A 19,228-nucleotide genomic window follows, 5' to 3' on the forward strand; every position below is an offset into this window, starting at 1 on the left:
ACCTGCCATACTCTTACAATGGATATAACTTGATGGACAGCAGCAGACTACTGAAAAAATCTGGCCAATTCTCTGTACTGGTTTATTGGGTGGGGTAAGCCACAAATAATAAAATACTGGCGAGTCAACTCAAACTGAAAAGTGGGAATTGGTGCAGAGAGTGAGGGAGAGCAGGAAAACAGCAGACATCCTGCAGTAATGAAAAGATTTACACAGGAAAAAAAATGAAAAAAGAAAAAAACAAGATGGAGGCTCAAGAAAATGTGAAATGAAAAATAACCACACTATTTCTTTCTGTATGAGGACGAAGAGCGGATTCCCAGAACTGTGACAGTCAGGATGCTGAAAATGCTGATGTAAATGCAAAATGCTGAAATTGGCAGAGGACAAGACTAAAATTAAGTCATGATAACAGAAAATTAAATCTGAATCAATCATGAAAGCCACAGAATGAGATAGGTCAGCTGAGGACTCATCCACTCACTGGCTGAATGCATCCGCAACAGGAGAAGCAAATTACCAGTCGCAACAGAATCTCACTGAGATTTGTTTGTGATTAGCCCCGTCAGGAATGACTGAATTTGCAACAACTTGTCTAAAATACTGTGATGCAATTCATGCATTGCTTTTGGTGGTCACATAGTTACCATATCTCATCACTTTTCACTACTGACTTTTTAAAAATTTTAGCTAAAATGTGTGTGTGTGTGTTTCTCTTTATGAAATACAGATGTTGAAGATATACAAAAATAGGTTTCAATTACTGAATATTGTTTAAAAATTTCCACGTTCAAGTAAAGCAACAAATGTGTTCAACATAATTAATTAGCTTACAAATTTCACTTCTGCATTTTTAAGTCACTGAAATTTAACATGGAGTTCAACAAGCTGACCTGATTCCCCCCAGTGATGTATTTTAAGATAGAGGGTTGTTGGTTTAAGTCCATGACAATAAACACCTTCTTTCTGATACTGTGGCCGTAGACAAGCTCTGTTAAAGTGCTATAAAGCAAAATTTTGAATTTGTGATACAGAACTTCCACTCACTATCAGCACTGTTTCAACTTTCTTCTTTCATAAAGCAGTCCACTGTTTGCCAACATGAAACTGTGTTGAGAGCAAAGGAGAGGTGAAGAGAAGAATAGAGGTCATTATGTGGTGAAGCAGCCCAACTCACAGTGACTGGAGATGTTGAAACTACAAACTGTTAAATTATTTTAATAACACTGTCAGTTTTTTTGACAGGTTTCACTGACCAATCTGTTTTCTGACTCTGGAAAGTTTCCTCATGTTCATAATTTTGCACCTGAGTAATTTTCTTCTTCTTTTTTCAATCAATGCCCCTACAACAGAAAGATGGACAGGCTCAAGACACCAAGTCATTTGTTCCTTTTACTTAAGTATTCTGAAATCGTGACCAAAATTCAGTTGTCCTTCTCCATTTCTTCTGAATTATTATAAACATTAACACCATTAAATATTTTCATTATTCTTAATGTTATTCATTTTTGAAAGTTTGTCTTTCTGATTCCTCTCCAACCTCCTCAACACTTATTACCCCCCCCCCCCCCCCCTCAGTCCCATTCATCCTCATCTCTGTAGGGGTTGTCCTCTCTCGGTGGCTCCTGAAACCTGATGTTTGCCAGCATGTCCCTCATTGCCACCATGAGACGGTTCACTTCCTGGTTCAGCTCCTGACCAGCTCGCGCCACTTCCATTTCATCCTCCTGCCTCAGTCCACCCTTAATCAGAAGAGAGACATAAATGAATATAAAAAATACTGTGTCACATTCTTACCTTGGTGGAATTCATGCTATCCAATGCGAGACAGTCATTAGTGTATAGCATTATTTCCTTATACTTTATATTGTGTGTGTATTTTAATGAAACCCTGCAATAGCTTCCACTGGTTTTAACAATATAACTGAACTGGAAGCACTTGATGATGTTAAAAAAAAAAGGATTTGTCCCACCAGTTTAAAAAAAAAAAAGATAATTTGGTAAGTCATTAATGCTAAATGAGTCCATCTGATGGGTACATAGTTGAACGCAAATAACAGCACATCAATACTGGGGTAATCTAGTTTTATTTTACCAGAAAAAAGAAGAAGTTGGTTGCATATCTATCCTGTCTTAACTATATTTCTTTATCCATACTGTATCTCTTCCTCTCCATAAGTGGATAACACGATCAGGATGGATGTAACAGTCAGCTGGAAACATGCCTTGGGCACATCTGTTAACATTAAGCATGTATAGCTGATCCACAAAATGTTCTGTGATATATGCATCTAAACGTGTTGGCAGTTGGTTTTATGGTATAGACAAAACTCTGTAACTTCAGATCTGTGTGTACAAAAATGGTGAAAAATGTACTCTTTACCATCTGTGATCCCTTGAGTACATAGTGTTCTATGTTAAGCACAGTCATTGTAAAATTGTCAGCGTCCCCTTGTCTAACCTGGTTTGGACACAAACCAGACTTGTTCTGTGCTTGGGGCGCCAGCAACATCCTTAAACAGCACCAAGTAGCCTTTGAGTCTTTACATAATTCACCAGTACACAGTATGTACCATTACATTATTATGAGATTTGTCACAGAAAAATTAAACAAGCCAGGGCAAAGTGGGTTTGATATATTTGTTTCTTTCAGCACATTCAGTCAATACTTCTTTCATATGGGAAATGCCCATGTGATGCACAGTACATTGCTGTTGGCCACAGTGCCTTTCTTGTTGCTGCCACTGAGGGGTGCAGAAGGCAGAAAAGTTCATTTTAAACACAGTGGCTTTAATAGCACAGACTAAATCCATGATCTGAATATTTTTTCCCCACAGGAGACTGTACCAATCCGAAAACAATACAGTACATAAACCCACCTACTGTCATTATTACAAAATCAATATGCATCTATATGTTATAGCCTACATGTTATCATACAGTGCTAGGTCTGATGATGTTTTAAAAAGACAAAACCTCTAAATAAGACACCACTCTCTTTAGCACTGCAGTATCACACGCAGCTTTTTTTATGATTAATAGGCTCTGGTTGGAGAGTGACGCATGTGTCCTTCATTCATATAGTTGCTCCCTGATTATTATCATAACACGTTATCAGTCTTTCATGCATTTTCCTCATTTGTCAAAGATACATTACAGAAACCTCACTAGTGCTGTAAAAAACTGCATATTCATTGTGCTCTTTCTTTTACCATCCCTTTGACAGTTATGATTTACTACAGATTTTCTGTACGTTTTTAAATGCTACCAAGTAAAATAGGGCCAGTCCATATTTACTATGGGGATGAACCTGTCAAACATGACAGAACCACTGATCAGTAAAAAAAAAAAGTATGCCACAAGTCCTCAAACCTTAACACCAAGGTTGGTCATAAGCCCCTCGTCATGTATCTGTCCTCATCTGTGCTCATGGTATGTTTAGGTTTTGGCAACTAATATGAGACGGTTAAGGCAAAGGAAAGATTATATTCATGGTTGAAGAAAGTTCAGTTGACTATTGAGGTTAACATTGTTTCAGTCACACACTTTGAACAAGGCAGTGGGCACCTCACAACAACCACTCAGTCTGCTGTAGCTTTGGCTGTTGGACCATGACAGACTCCTGTGTGCATACTCATTACACTTGAGTTACATCCAGATAATTTCTATTTTCCATATTCAATGAAATCCCATTTCAGATAATGGTATATATCTTATCAAATCTTTGTGAAATGCCAGCAATACTATTGTGATGTACAGAACAACTGCGGTGCTGTCAAGGTATGGTATAGCTGGTATACTGAAATGCTTACATAAAAAGGCCACAAGTGAGTTAACAGTGTGTGGGACTCCTTGTTCTGAATGCCATAAAAGGTACCATAAGAGTCAGCTGCAGGAAGAACTATAATTTAAGTGATGCATTTGTTGGTCTGAAAAGAACATATCAGGTTCAATTAGACGTGGACTGAAAATGATAATTCTGCACCTCGCTGTCCTGCTCTACATAAAAATGTGTTTGTCGCCATATGGTCTCTGTAAATTTGACACACAATCTCGGTCAAACTACAGTCTGTTCTGTGGGAGCAAAGGGTAAGTAGATAACGTGGAGTAAATGAGTGGAAAAGAACAAACACAAATTTGTTGCCGAGGACAATATGGACCAACAACTCAACAGTTACAGTTTAATTGATGCGACACATGAACAACACTTGAACAATATATTGCTGATGTATATTGCCAACATTTGAAATAATCTAAAAGCAAAATATAACTGTGAACCGAGTGAGTTTTCTACAGTCAAATTAAATTGGGTGTCTCCAAGTAACATCCACTTCTTTGACAGAGAGATATTAAATAGTCTACTTCTTCCAAATATACAGTCTCAAACACAAAGAATTGTAAAATTTCCAAAGTGCCCCACATGAGCCCACGAGTCAGAGGTGGACACTGAAGGCCACAGATAAAGCCACAGATTCTGTCTGTGTCTTCTACAGGCTACAGGACTACCTGCAAAGTTTAGTAGTTTTGGATCTCAAAACTTGGCAACCTTGATGTTCAACTACTGTAGGAATGGTTGAAATGTAAGAAAAATTTTAAAATGTGCTCAACTAACATTGACATATTCCAAAGATTTAGTTTCTATAAAAACAGGTAACGTTCAAGATTGACAAAATGTTCCATAATACTTATGGGAAAGTAAACTTGATGACTTGGCTCTATAAATCAATATAAGCACCAAACTTCATTATTAGGAAAGAGCCAGTCAAACCAGGCTAAAAACAACTTTGCACTTCATGAATGTTGTTATTGTTGTGTCCCTCAGTGACACACTGGGAAATGGTAGACAAAATTAACTATAACAAGGTCATATGCCTTCTGTGTTATTTTTCAGTTGTCATCCCCTTAGGGTAACCATGAGCCTTGAGAGGAAGTATTTCATCAGTCAAGGATGTGCGTTAAGATGTTTTCCCTGATCTTTTACCAGTTCAGATGTTTCCACCAGCCCTGGAGGGTCCTGCTACTAAATGAGCATATTTGTATGTTAATTTATTGATTGTTAAACATGAAACCCAACCTTCACATTGTGTTCCCCAATGTCTTTGCACAGTAAGCAAAAACTCACAGAAAAACAGAGCACAAAAAAGAGGATTTATAATCCCATCAGTTGTCACCCTTTAGAGCAGGCCAGCTCTTAATGAATTATTCACAGGCTCTGTGAATTCACACAGTTTGTCAGAGACAAATGAGTTTTATCTGAATGCATACCACGGGTTCTTTATTCTGTCCTAGGACCTCTTTTCAATCATTCAATATCTATGTGACAGCACATAGATTTGTGTTTGGATGACGTCACAACTGTTCAGGTCATGGCGGGATCTGCTCAAGCTCACAAGTTATCACATAAATTACATACATGAATTCAGTTTTAGGTGTATTTGATCTTTGATTATTATTCATGGAAGAAAACCATAATGTGCATCTTCCATACAACTAACTTATAGCTCCATACAACCCCTTATCAATTCACTCTTCCAGACCTACCTGGCCTGATCAATGCAACTCACCTGAAGGTTGAAGTTTGGCAGCAAAGATCGGAAAAACAGGGACAGTGTACTCTCATTGGATGCACCAACATGCTGCCTATATACAGACACACAAATACACATCTCATTAGAGGGTAAAAGCAAACTGAGGACTGTAAACCTCAATAGTTGCATTTTCTTTGACTCTACAATGGAATTTTATATGCACAGATGTGTTGGTCCTCCATTACCTCTCTGGTCGGGTGTACGAAATCACTGAGTCCAGTGGAGGCAGAGGGTCAAAGCCCATCAGAGGTTGAGTGGTCACCTCCTGAGAGCATCGAACAAATAAAGCAAGATCAGAGTCACTTCACACTACTACTTTAAAGCCAGATATGGAACCAAGTTATCGGGCCAAGTTTCACCAGCAAGCCCAACCTCATAGGAGGCTTTTTGAACATCTTGTTAATGGCACAGAGTATATGACTGTCTTAACGAGTCAGTATTGGTCTTTACGTATATTACACTTCCTCATGGGGTTTCATTTGGTATTTTTCCCTGTGTGACTATGCTTATGATTCAGAGACAAAAAAAAAAGATGTTTCAAAAAAATGTTTGATCCAATCAATTCTAAATATACAGTGAATATTCAAAATCTTCTAATGTATCCTGTGCTCAGACTAACCTATTGTCACTACTTTTAGTTTGCAATTACACTATTTGCCGAATGCTGGATGTCTCTGAAAGGTGCCAAGCCAGATAAATCCCACAAGTTAATATATTTCCCACAGTAAAGGAAATATATGGCAGTAACGTAGCTGTTCTGGGGGTGCCGACCTGTGTGGTGTGGAGTATGTGTTATAGCGGCAACATTTTGTGGGTGAAGCAACTACACTGAAGACAAAACTAATTTATCTGAGAAGAAGCAGCTTTTTCATTCATTCATTCATTCATTATGTATAGTGCTTATCCATTAAGGGTCGTAAGGGGGGCTAGAGCCTATCCCAGCTGACATGGGACGAGAGGTGGAGGGAGGAAACCAGAGTACCTGAGATAACCCACAACGGCACAGGGAGGACAGGGAGAACTTGAACCCGGAACCTTCTTGCTGTGAGGCGACAATGCTAAGCACTGCACCACCATGCCGCCCAGAGGTAGCTTTTTCCATACTGGACTTGAAAAGTTTGATCAACTGGTTGTGTGCGTAAAAAAAAAAGGAAACTGAATTTACTGCCTCACAGTTGTGAGGCCTCTGCCAATCAGTCAAGCTGCAGTTTACATCCATGTCCGCCCAGAGTCACGTAATAAACATATGACCGCCAAAATCTAATCACTTCATCCTTGAGTCCAAGTGAATGTTTGTGCCAAATTTGAAGAAATTCCCTTACGGCATTCCTGAGGATGGGACAGACAGATGGACGAGCAACCCGAAAACATAATGCCTCCAGCCACAACTGTCACCACATGTGGTTAAAGTTATGGAAAGATTAAGTCTCTTAATTTTCAAGGTGGGCATCACTTACATCTCAGCTTTCAACCACGTAAGTTTTTGGTTGCATGAAAACTGATTTATAAATCAAGGAGTGTTGGAGCATGCCCTTATATAAACTTTATTGAGACAATCTCAGACTGGGACCTCAGGGAGTGTGAGGCCACATGCTTCTTGTAGTGAGACCATTCATTCATTAAACTCCTTAAACCTTGCATAACAAATTTAACAAGATTTGTCATTTATCAGAGGACTCAAAATAAAACTGATATCTCTAAGATCTGATTGATAGCGATCTATTCTCTATTGGTGAATAGACTGAGGACATTGTGGGCTCAGTAGTTTGTGTTCAAGTGTGGTTGCTCATCATTTCTTACCAGAGGCAGACTTGAGGTGGCTTCCTTGATCTCAGACAGTAGAACATGGCGATGGATGTTCCTCGGTGCACTCTGGTACCTTTGCTTTCTCCTAAAACAGAGTGTTGTAGGACACTTATTTCAATGTTAAAGGCATTTCAACGTTAAGACCCAGTTCACAAATTTCTCCATCTGAGGGGCGCTCAAAAAGCTCAGTGTGTTCCTGTTGCACAGTTGTTTCCTGTTGTTGGTGCAAACAATACATTTTGTGAGTCAGTATTCTGCATTATGTCAACATCTGGACCCGTGTCACATGTTTTTGTGACCCCCTGCAGGTGCACAGGTCTCCAGGACTCAAAAGACTGCTTGGCTTTTTCTTCAGCAAGTGTGGCACAAGCAACTGGAGTGGTGTGTTGCTGCACAAGATGACTACTTTGAAGGGGATACCATCCAAGTTTAAATCAGATACTGTTATCGCTTGTTGTAGGCCCAGTCTCTGAACCTTTTAACTGCACCTAATATGTTAGCATGTTCACTTCATTTACTCTTTTTAGTTTGCTCTTTATTGTCATTAATGAACGTCTCTATTGCTGAGAAAAAACTGGTCTGAAATGTGACTTATGGCAGCAGAGCAGATCATTGTAATCTTACTTGTTTTGGCTATCCTCCACTTGAGGATCTTTGGCATCAACTCGAAGCAGCACTTCCTTCACAGACTCTTCAAGCCAAAGCATTACTGCTGCCTCCCTCCACACGTTGTAGGCTCTCCCCACATATAGAGCTGTCAGTTCAGCTAAGGCTGGGGGCTGCCTAGAGATAGAGAGAGTGGGATGACTTTTTAAGTTAAATTTGAAGAGGTGGAGAAAAACTTAACAGAAAAGCAAAACCGATACAAAATTAGAATAAATATAAAGGCCATGAAAAGATTTGTATTTGTTATCATTAAAGACCGTAGAATATTGTCTGACAAATGACACAAAGCTACATCAAATAATATAGCATGACACCATGCTATAATATGGTAAGGAGTTAAATTTCATGGCAATACATGCTGGATTATATAACACTTAAGAAAACAAAGGGAGCATACATTACCCTATCTGACTTTTTGGGCCAAAGAAGGCATGTGAGGTGACTGTGACATCTGGCTGAACAGTACACAGATCCAGCAGAGGCATCAAGACTGAAGAAAACACATTTACATCAATAAAGGCGGGTATAAATACACATTTACAATTTCCTTGATGTGAATGGTAAGATACTCCTACTACTTTATCAAAGTAAATTTGGTCGAAAACAACGTGATGAAATGAAAGGTCATCATATTTAAATGTTCATATGCTAGTAGTGGTTCCCTGTCTAACCTCCAGGGAACATGATGAGAGCATTCTGCAGCATCTGGTTAGCTTTGCGTCTTTGTTTGTCACTTTCTTCAGGATCCATATCTTCCTGCTGACTGAGATGGAAATAGCAAAGTGCAGTGGAGAATGCAAAGTTTGGCAGCTGGGACAGATTTCTGTGCTCCTGGAATGAAAAAAAACAAACCATCCCTGTATCAGACTGAAATAGTTTAAAATCCCTTGAACTACAGTTTAAAATCACATGTAAATATAAACATATGCACGTGATAGCACTCTTTACCTCCCAGTCCTGATATAACTGGAGGAGAGACTGGTACTCTCTGGAACGCAGCATCAGGAAATCAATGAGCAGGAGCATGCAGAGTGGGTCAGAGTCTGGGTCCAAACTAATAAAAGAGTAGCAGACAAGACCACAAGCAAATGATTACCACAAGCAGACAAAACATTACGTCTCATCCCACACTCCAGGGTGGATCATAAAAAACACACTCTCAACCTATAGGAATCACTCCTCTGACTTCATAAAACACTATTGTTTATAGCCGACAGTCATCTTGAATTCAAATACTTAAACATTTGTGTGAAATAAATAACACATCATAAACCACAAAGCATCAAAAATGTCACTTCTGTTATTTGTTCTTAGTGTAAATGTTGAAGACTGGGCCGCTGAGCAACCAGTTGTCAGTCTTCTTTGCACAAACTGCTTCTGACAATGACAGTGAAAATAGTTAGTTTTGCTGGTTTCCCTCAAATCCCAGCATAATAACACTGAAAATAGTTTGTGTTCAAAAACAACAAGGGGATAAAAATACAAATATTGATATAATATTTTATTTCTCTAAAACAGTGGCTTGACAGTGTTACTCATATGCAGAAAATGTGAGACACTTCTTCAAACAGTGCTTTTTAAGGTTCTGTTATCAATTATAATGCCATTTTAAGCAGTGATTCAATCACTGCTGGTTGGAGAGGGACAGCTGTCATCTTGTGTTCCCACACTGCAGCTTTACAAAAGGACCAGAACATAGTTGTCATGAAGTCAGGAAGCCAGAGTTTGATGAAAATCATAGATAAGCACTGACCATTATATGGTCAGGCTGTAAAGCTTAAGCTATGGCAGTGGTAACAGTGTTTGGGAAAACAGCACTCTTAGTGCATAAAGCCTTATGTAAGTGGCATCTGTACCTGCATGATACGGGAGGGTTTATGTTATGTAATGATATTTAAAGACTTGACTTTCTGGATTTGATTACTCACATAAATGTGAATTATTTTCTTGTGTGTATTACCATGATCACACACATTTTCATACACTATCCTGTATTTCACAATGTCACTTTTATACAATATATAATAAATGGAGAAAAGCATTTGAACATCTTAAAAAAATAACATCAATAAAATAGCACCTTTTAGAAACTTGAAAGATCTTGCCAAAAACACATGCTTGGTTGTTTTCCACCTCATAAAAAATTTTATGGGATACATTTTTGATCAGTATCAGTAGCCACATTTGTCAAAAGACAAAAAGTTACATTTAAACTCCCTCTGTGCCCAAACAGGATCACCACTGGCAGAATATCAAGCCAACTGTTGAGCTAACAGTCTTTGAAGGATATCTTCAAAGTCTGATGACTTCTCTCGGTGGTTACTTTATTCATAGAAATAAGACTTCTTCTTGTTTAACTAGCAAGCCATGTGATCTTATGTAATGCACATCAGAGATAGGAGACAAGATAAACTGCCACCTTCCTGCTTTATGTAGAAAGAGTGCTGGTCAGAGATAATGACCTGCAAGTCAACACTGTCTGAGAAAACGAACATCAGCCTTTGCACAGTCATCTGTTGAATGTGGATTTGAATTCATCCAGCATCTGCCCTATTCACCCTCAGACTACTACCTCTTACCAAAGATAAAGACAGAGGTCACCATTTTGACAGTGTTGACATCATCACTGCTGTGGACCACTTCCTCAGACAGTGCTGACACTCTCTCAGACAGATGAACTGCTCGTGCATGTAATTAGAGAAAGCTTGAGCTTTTCCTTTAGTACCTCAGGATCAGTTTGCAGTACTCCAAAGCGGTCCGTGGGCATCCTCTCTTCTCCAGGAACATCATGTGCTTATAAAGAGCAAGATAAAATGCCCTGCAAACAAAAATTATTGAATCATTTAGTTCCTTGGTCCTTAAAACTGAATTTATGTTATGAATGAGAATCTAAGGTCTGACTGATGCCTCACAAAAGCGAGGAGTTTAAAAAAGGAAAAAAAATGGAAAAAGAAGCGACCAACCTGTTTTCTGGTCTCAGATAATCAAGTCTGCTGGTACCTGCAGTCAGGCTGAATAAAGGGTGAAAAGCGCACTCAAAGCTGTACAAGGCCCTTTCTTTAAAAAGAAAAAAAGAGAAAAAGATTTTCACAACATCCAAAAATATATTTCTTCCACTGTGCAGTGAACACAGCTGTACAGCGTTGCAGGTGATGGACTGTAGCAGTTATGCTGTTCTTGCATACAACCAACAAACCAGCAAGACTATACAAAATAAAAAGGCCAGAATTGAAAAACCACTGTCCTACTTATCTTCTTACAGTTCAAGTGATAGCATGTTATTAAATTAGCCAGGAAAGAGGACAACTGTGCTTTGTAAATTCATCCCTCTGGTCTTCTACATAAATAATTTTGGCTCTCCAGTCACGGAAATGGCCTGTGATAATAAACCTAGTACTGTGCCTTGCATGAAGCATTAACTTGACTTTTTAACGACGGCTGTTTTGTTTATTTACAGTTTACAAAATCAGTAAAACAACCACAGTCTATTAACTTATTAATCTGACAAAAATTGGGAATCATCAGTGATTTGACTACAGTACTTTATGCATCGTATATCAACATCTTCAAGTGAACACTTTGCCACAGCAATACACTGAGCAATCTAACAATCAATAATGCCTATGGCAACAAAATGAGCTGAGATTGGTTCAAATTTTTGGATGTGCATGGTTATGATGTCAAATGAACTGACCACTGGGTTCCTTTAACCCTTGTGCGCCCCTCCAGAAAATGATGTTGTTTTACCCTCGGTGCAAATATGTTCAGTTCCTAAAAAGTGCTATAAAAATATTATATATCAGTATTTTCTTTCACTTTCACTGCACTAAATCCTTTGACCAACTTCAGTCCTGATCATAACTATTAAATTTACATGTATTTCTCAAATAATTTTAACCCTTTAATGCAATGTTGGGAGGATTAACCCACACAAAAGCCAAAAGCTTAGATTTAAAAAGGTAGTCATATGTAAAACATTGTTTTATGCTGAAATTAGCGCAGGATCAAAAATGTATGTTATAATGGGAGTCAATGGTGCAAAAAATGTTCCGAAGCTAAACTTTTTCTTCTACACAATGTGTTATAACCCTATTATTAGATCAAAGGTTGAATTTTCAAATTTGATAGAAAAACTGAAATCCTTGCAAAATTTTGTCCCACTACCATTAACAGAGGCAAAAAATTTACCTAGGGGTGCACAAGGGTTAAAATTACAAATGTACTTATTCTTACTTATTTTTCAGATGATTTCTCTATTATTTGCAAGGATGGCATCTATATATAGTACAAATAACGAACATTTGAGAACTTTCATTAACATATCTTGAGGACTTTGATTTGGTTGCCATTACATTATTGTTTAATACTAACAAGAAAATAAACAACATGTACAGTGACAGAGTTGGTATGTGCCTATTATTTTTATGATGACGTGTAGTTCAAGAGATTTAATATTGCTATGATTAAAACACATTGATAATAGGAACCAAATACCAAATAATGCTGAGATCAATTAAGTGATGAATTCATTCCTCTCAGCCATCATGAAAAACAGACTTGGACTTAAAAAGCATAATCATGTCTGAAGAGAGACTGTGTTCTTTCATGTCTATGCCAAAATCTGGTGCCTATAAAACCATAAAAGTAGGAGCTTGTGTATTAAGCTGGCTACAATGGCAAAGCCAGATTTGCAACACTACGGGTCAATAATTTTGACATTGATATTGATATACAACCTAAGCCTCTTTCTGAGTCAGGAAAAACTCAGCATTCAGCTGAGACAAGCAAGTTCTATGTCTAATATTTGGTTACTAGCTTAAAGAATGAAGAATAAATCATTATCACATAGTGCCTCAGTTTGTCTTTCAGCTACATAAACCTGTTGCTCTTAAAGGAATTCAGGTAAAGTACAGTGGATACATCATTATGATTCTAAAAGCATTGCTTATAAGTTTGGCTTCTGGGTCATTGCTGGGCCCCTGACACATTTTCAGTGTTATCTTTGGTTTAGAATTGATGTATTCTATGGAAGGAGCTCCAGATGCTCACCAATAAGGTCCCTGGCCATCTCCTGATCCTCCTGTATGCGGCAAACATCAGAAAGCTGCAGTAAGGAGTCGATGTGGTAAGGGTTAAGCTGTAGCAGGGCCTGGAGGAAAGAAAAGAGACAATGGTCTCACTGACAGAACAGAAAGAAAGTCAGGTTGATTACAATACAGATTCACCACACTAGAGATACTGGCAAAACAATTTTAAGATCAGCTTTCTTCTCAATTGGACTAAATGCTGAGCAGGTTTCAGGCAGTCTTGTCCAATTTTATCTTTTATGACACTGACCAAAGACTGGGATTATTTTTCTTGCAGTTGTCAGTTGAGCAGAAGGTGAACTTTTTTTTTTTTTTTTTACCAGAATGTTGTTGGGATCCATGGACTCGACTGCATCCAGGAACTTGAACTGTACTTGTTGGTAGTCCCGACTGTGCTCAAAGGTAAAGTACTGAACACCATCCTTTGACTGCAGTAGAGTCATTGAGATTCCTGTGGAGACATCAAGCAGATTTAGGAACAACACATAAAGAAAGACATAGTATACAGTATATAAGGTAAGAATACAGTCTAGACCTGAAGTATTTGGACAGTTACACATTTTCTGTTTTTTGGGCTTTGTGCGACAGCACATTCAAGTGAAAAGAAAGCAATAGATACTAGTGTGAAGTCTCAGTTTCAATTTGAGTGGGTCAATATTAAAAAAAACTGTGTAGCAGATATAACCTTTTAACATATAGTGCCCAAAAGTTAGGGATTCAAAACTAATTGGACACATACACATGCAGTTAAGCATTATCATATTTAATATTTTGTTGAAAATCCTTTGCAGTCAATGACTGCCAGAAGTCTTTGACCCTTAGGCATCACCGTACTCTTGTATCTTCCCTTGTGAATCATCAATAAATGCTAGTGTGCAGCATTACATGTCCAAGCCAAAGAAGAACCACCACGTTTGACAGGTGAGGAGATATGCTTTGTACCACGATCTGTTCCTTTGGTCCCTCCCACACTATCCTCTTTCCATCATTTTGATGGAGGTTGATTTTAGTTTTGTTGGCAACTACAGCCAGGCCTTTCTGTGTTTAAGGTTTACCAGAGATTGGCATCTTGTGGAGAATCATTTGAGATTATGGTCATGAAGTCATCTCTTACATGTGGACAAAGAAACATGTGTGCCTACATCCTGGAAGGCATTCTTGACTTGCTGTGCAGTGTTAAAGCGGTTTTCCTTCACCATGCAAATGATTTTCCACTCATCCAAGAGACTTGTGCTCCTAGGTGTACCAGCTGGTTTACCATTTTCTAGTTTTCCTGTGTATTCCTGTGTTTTCAGAATGTACTGTTGATTTTGGCAAAGCAATAGCCGTAGATATCTCTAATAGATTTCTGCTTTTTTTGAGGCCTCATTATTATCTTCTTCATTGCACAGCCACTTCTCTACTCATAATACTGACAGATAACCCCGTCTCCATCTAAATGGCAGCTCTCAATTAATTTTGAGAGAACACGTGACCTCTTTTGTGCATGAGTTTAAACTGAAGTGACACATAGCTGTCCAAGAACCATTTAGTGTCCAAACACCATTGAAACCCCATCATAATAGGGCTAAATAAAAAAGCAAACATGATTTATGATGTATCTCAGACCATCATAACTTGTAAATCACAGCTTCTCATGGAATAGCATGGTTCGACAACAGGATTAACCACAGAGAGCTTTATAACAAGATGTGAAACATCATTTTAACTGGGATGTAACATTGTTATAACATTAGGGAGATGTTACAAGTGATGACGTCAAAAGTGTTAACAGAGAAACCATTATTAGCAGTCTTTCAACAAAATTATATTTTTGGCTTCAACTTCATTACAAATAAGCAGTCTGAGTAGGTCAGAAAATGTCTTAAGTAATGTACTTTGTGCACTGATATGGCAGGGTTTGTCACTTTAATAGCTACCTAAATTGACATTTGTGGGAAAAATTAAATAACCCTAGCCTGATCAGCTAATGGAAAGATTACACAATACATCAATGGTGACTTTCATTGTGAACACAACGAGGCAGTCATTATACTGACGTCAGTATAACAAAAGCAACATTCATCTTATGTTACACTGACTAAATCTAACAATATTTATTGCTACTAAGGTAGTTTAAGGCTCTCACCACTGAAAAATCACTGCTTGTGCTTCCTTCTGACCGCAAGGTGCACAACTCTCTACAAGTGCCTCAGGCTGTTAAGGTGGTTGTCAGTTGTCAGTAAACAGAATATATAAAGAACACAAAATTCCTATCATCTGCTGTTTGAAAGGTTAAACACTGATGTGATATCTATTAAATGTGCCCATAAAATTTCAACCTTGTGTGTGTTTTTGCTATAAGAATCTTAGACCACTAGATACACTGAAAAAAGGCACATGTTATAATTCAGATGACTAAACCTACCTGGGCGGCTGAAGCGAGGCCAGCTGTCCTTGGGACTGGTCATCCATGTGCTACGGTGAAACTGCCTGTTTCTCTGTCTCGGTCTGTCAAAGGAAAACGAAAAATGAGTATAGGAATATACAGTATACAGACAGATCAAATTTTAAACAATCTTGCAAAAATGTTCTTTTTCTTTTTACCTTTGATCCCCAAGAACAGCGCGAGCCCCAAAATACCTTTTCAGCTCCGTCTCAGGGTTGAGATTCCTAATGAATTAACACAGAAAATAACAATTGCTAATTGACAATGTCAATCAGCTGTGGAAATACATAGAGTATACATATGGAGAGACTTTGAGACTACTGAGACTGCTGTACTCTCACGTCTCTCTCTGGAACGCTAGCAACAGCAGGGTTTCTGAGCCGCTCTTCTGATTAGCTGACTGTTTTCTGAGTAACACATTGCCAGGCCAACCACAGGTAATGGATTAAAGCCTTCTCTAGATTGGTAAATCTCACAAGTAAATGCAAATGGCAATGGCCACTGCTGAGGAGAACATAAAGCACTGAGCGTTGAAATGAGATGTACAGATCTGTCCCTGGGAAAACTGCAATGATAAATTGGCTTCTTGACATCCATCAATTGTGCAGTGTTTCTTGACATTTTTGCTGTAGCTTGCTAGCTGAGCATTGGGATGACCACTTGGTGTTGTATTGCTAATAAAGGTTGATTGGAAGATCTGGGTGGGCTGTACTGGCACAGCTGAAGGTGGTGACTATATAGTTTTGACATAACCAAGTTATGGAAATCCTGACGGCTTGTTTAGAGGCACAGTTTCAGAATACAGGCTCTATACATTTCTCAGTGGATTAAGCATTTGGATGAGAGGATATTATGGAAACAAATTATGGAGACTCCATCAGTGACATAATGGCTGACATGTGCTTTGAACAGATGATTTGCCTTTGACAGGTAATTGAAATGTCCTGCTCTGTCATCACTATTTGGTGTGTGGCCAGATGTGCAACACATGTGAATAAGTTTTAACCTTTTAGAATTCTGTGTTAATGCACTGTGGTGCATCACCTGAGAAATTAGTCTCCAGACAGGCTTAAATGGTGCCAAACGCCACCACATGGCAGAAATAAGGAATTACAGAAATGTATATTATAGTAGGTGAGACTACTGAACTGATCATTGATCAAGTACAAAATACTGTAAACTGGTCAACAGCTATTTTAGCATAACTACTCAATGAAAAGTATTCTTGTGTTTCTTTTGAACAATGTAACAGCTTTAGTCAAATCAAAATAATAATACCACAGTACTCTAGAATCTAGAATCCAGGTTGGTTGGTTGTGTGTTTTCACAAATATGAAAAAAATCTGATCTGAATGGATTTATTTTGTCTACATGAGAGAAGCTGATCTCCACACCTGTGCTCCACATGTAGCACAGATCGCCTGTCAGAGCCTCCGCAGTCTTCATTTTGCAAACTCAGTCCATTGGGCTGCTCCAAGTTCTCCAGCAATAAATCAATGTTATCATCTGGTACAGCCTTCTGACACCACACAGAGAAGCCATTTAAAAAAGCACAAGAAACAGTGAATTAAGTGTGACAACATTTAACTATTGTTCAACTGTCAAAAGGAGCTACAGTTTTGTATAATGTGTGTATACTTTCTGTCTTAAAGAATGATTTTAAGAATGACTGCACACTGTTTTATTATTGCTGTATGTAAAATTGGTTTCATTAATGAATGCACACACTAATTACTTCTAATAATATATAGGGTGGGTCATTGTGTTTCACAGAGTAGATATTGTATCTCTTTTTATCAAACATACCTGTCCATCTTCTGATGTCACTTTTGTCTTCTTCTTTTTCTTCTTCTTTTTAACTCTGTCCCCCGACAAAGACTATCAAAGAAAAGAAAGATGACAATTTGACATATGCAAATATGCGCATTTATGTCAGTGGAATATTTCAGTCAAATCAGGGGATCACAGAAAGGCATCCTTCTCACTTTGCGTTATCTTTACCTTTGTAGACGTTTCCTTTTGATCAGGTTTGTCAGTGTCTCTGTTATCATTCTTTTCCTTGCCACTTGTTTTATTTCCACTTGGTTTCTCTGCCTCTTCATCAGGGGAGATTTTCTCTCCCTCGTTGTCCACATCACATATCTCGTAAAAATGTGAAATTGGAAAGTGTGTTAGGTAAAGCAGTGCTAGATATGAGTAAAAACCCCATTACTAGATGAATCACTGATTAAAAAAAACTTCAAGAAAACAACATCTTTTGCTGAAATTATGTCATGTTTACAATAAATCCAAAGACAATAGCTACTAATGGACAACATTTGTGTGTGATGGCAAGGTAAAGGATGTACAAACTCAGTGCTGTGAAACACAGCTTATTGATGGTTTGTGGCATGAATGATGACCCTGTTAGCAAACTTTAACCTATAATATAATGTATGTGTGTTAACTGTAGGGTTAAATAATCTTGGAAATGAGCTAACGCAACATGGTTAGCTTGTGTTAGCAAATGTTATCAACAGAGAGCTCGCTTTAAACATATGACTTATGTTGCGTTCAAAGTAGCTAACACCGTCACCTTACCAGTTCATAAATGTTGCTGAAGTTTTTCTGAGCCTTGTTTTTCTTTGCCTTTCGGCTGCTGTCTTTCTTGTCAGAAGGGTGAGAAACATTAGCCACGTCCAGCTGCTCCGCCTCACCCTCAGCCTGCTCTTCTAGGCTGTCACCCAGAGTTAGATCCCCGAGGTCCAAGGCCTCCTGACCCCGCTGCTTCCCTCTGAGCCTTCGCAGAGCCCGTGTAGACATTGTCCACTGCTCACGGGACACATATACTTAAATATTCGTGGTTAAATGCGTTTTTAGTTACCTGTCAACCAGTACAGACTAATGGAATGACGGTCAATCCCATTGGTTTCTTTTTCTTCCTCTTCTTCTTCTTCTTCTACGTGATTCAACTCTCCTCAGTGTTTTACTGACCTCCACAGGATAGACAAAAAACTGCATCAACAACTACACACTTCATCATAAATGCGTCTATGGCTATTAAATAACGAGACTAATGCTGTAATACAGTTTTATTGAACATAAACATTTTCCAGTGTCTTTCTCCTTCAACATTCTCCCCTTCTGCATCAACACACCACTGCATTCAGGTCTTCCACTGATCAAAGCAGTGCAGTGGGTCTTCTTTGGACAGTTGTCTCACAACCTCTGTCGTTCTTTTCTTAACTTCTGACACAGACTCAAAACATGTTCCTTTGAGCACAGATTTGATCTTAGGAAAAAGGAAAAAGTCACACGGTGCTAGATCAGGTGAACAGGGAGGGTGATCAAGCACTGGGATTTGTTCTTGGGCCAGAAACTGCTTTTCCTTTAGATCAGGAGTCAGAAGTTTTGGGACGACTTTAGCACACACTTTTGCCTTAGCAAAAACACGCGTGCTTCAATCAGTAGCTAGCAGTGAACTGAAGACGCCACTTATTTTATCTTCATAAGCGCAGTCTCATTATTTAATAGCCATTCCTCGTATTTTCTCTCTCAGGGAACAAATATTGAATTAATTACTATGACACTAAAACAGATATTAATAGTAAAACAGTGATTAAAAAAATATATTAACAGTAAAATCAGAAAAGGAGAAATTAAGGGATATACAA

General features: G+C 38.4%; 1 protein-coding gene across 2 annotated transcripts; it reads right to left on the bottom strand.

The window, feature by feature from the left end:
* Nucleotides 1-1,379: 1,379 nt before the first annotated feature.
* tcf25 (transcription factor 25 (basic helix-loop-helix)) lies at nucleotides 1,380-18,529 on the bottom strand. Of its 2 annotated transcripts, none has more exons than XM_018667991.2 (18): nucleotides 18,156-18,529; nucleotides 17,577-17,717; nucleotides 17,382-17,453; nucleotides 16,970-17,091; nucleotides 15,734-15,799; nucleotides 15,555-15,637; nucleotides 13,468-13,598; nucleotides 13,110-13,209; nucleotides 11,024-11,117; nucleotides 10,786-10,878; nucleotides 9,009-9,114; nucleotides 8,732-8,891; nucleotides 8,463-8,550; nucleotides 8,019-8,177; nucleotides 7,389-7,479; nucleotides 5,774-5,853; nucleotides 5,565-5,640; nucleotides 1,380-1,742 (listed from the first exon to the last, which is right to left on the bottom strand). In XM_018667991.2, exons 1-18 carry the CDS (start codon nucleotides 18,375-18,377, stop codon nucleotides 1,575-1,577), a joined length of 2,052 nt encoding a protein of 683 aa, XP_018523507.1. In that variant the 5' UTR covers nucleotides 18,378-18,529; the 3' UTR covers nucleotides 1,380-1,574. The 2 variants fall into 2 exon arrangements, with proteins under 2 accessions (XP_018523507.1, XP_018523506.1); XM_018667990.2 differs by having other exon boundaries at nucleotides 16,970-17,094.
* Nucleotides 18,530-19,228: the final 699 nt, after the last annotated feature.

This window comes from Lates calcarifer, linkage group LG2, assembly GCF_001640805.2.
Source record: "Lates calcarifer isolate ASB-BC8 linkage group LG2, TLL_Latcal_v3, whole genome shotgun sequence".
In the NCBI taxonomy this organism is placed as follows: Eukaryota; Metazoa; Chordata; class Actinopteri; family Centropomidae; genus Lates; species Lates calcarifer.

What these genes read in the sequence shown, in the direction of transcription:
- tcf25 (XM_018667990.2), bottom strand. Translation starts at nt 18,377, where the DNA reads ATGTCTACACGGGCTCTGCGAAGGCTCAGAGGGAAGCAGCGGGGTCAG. An exon ending in TATCTGAGACCAGAAAACAG is followed by an intron (nt 10,879 to 11,023) that starts GTTGGTCGCTTC and finishes TTTTGTTTGCAG; the next exon opens with GGCATTTTATCTTGCTCTTT. An exon ending in TACTGCAAACTGATCCTGAG is followed by an intron (nt 9,115 to 10,785) that starts GTACTAAAGGAA and finishes CTCTTTTATTAG; the next exon opens with TTTGGACCCAGACTCTGACC.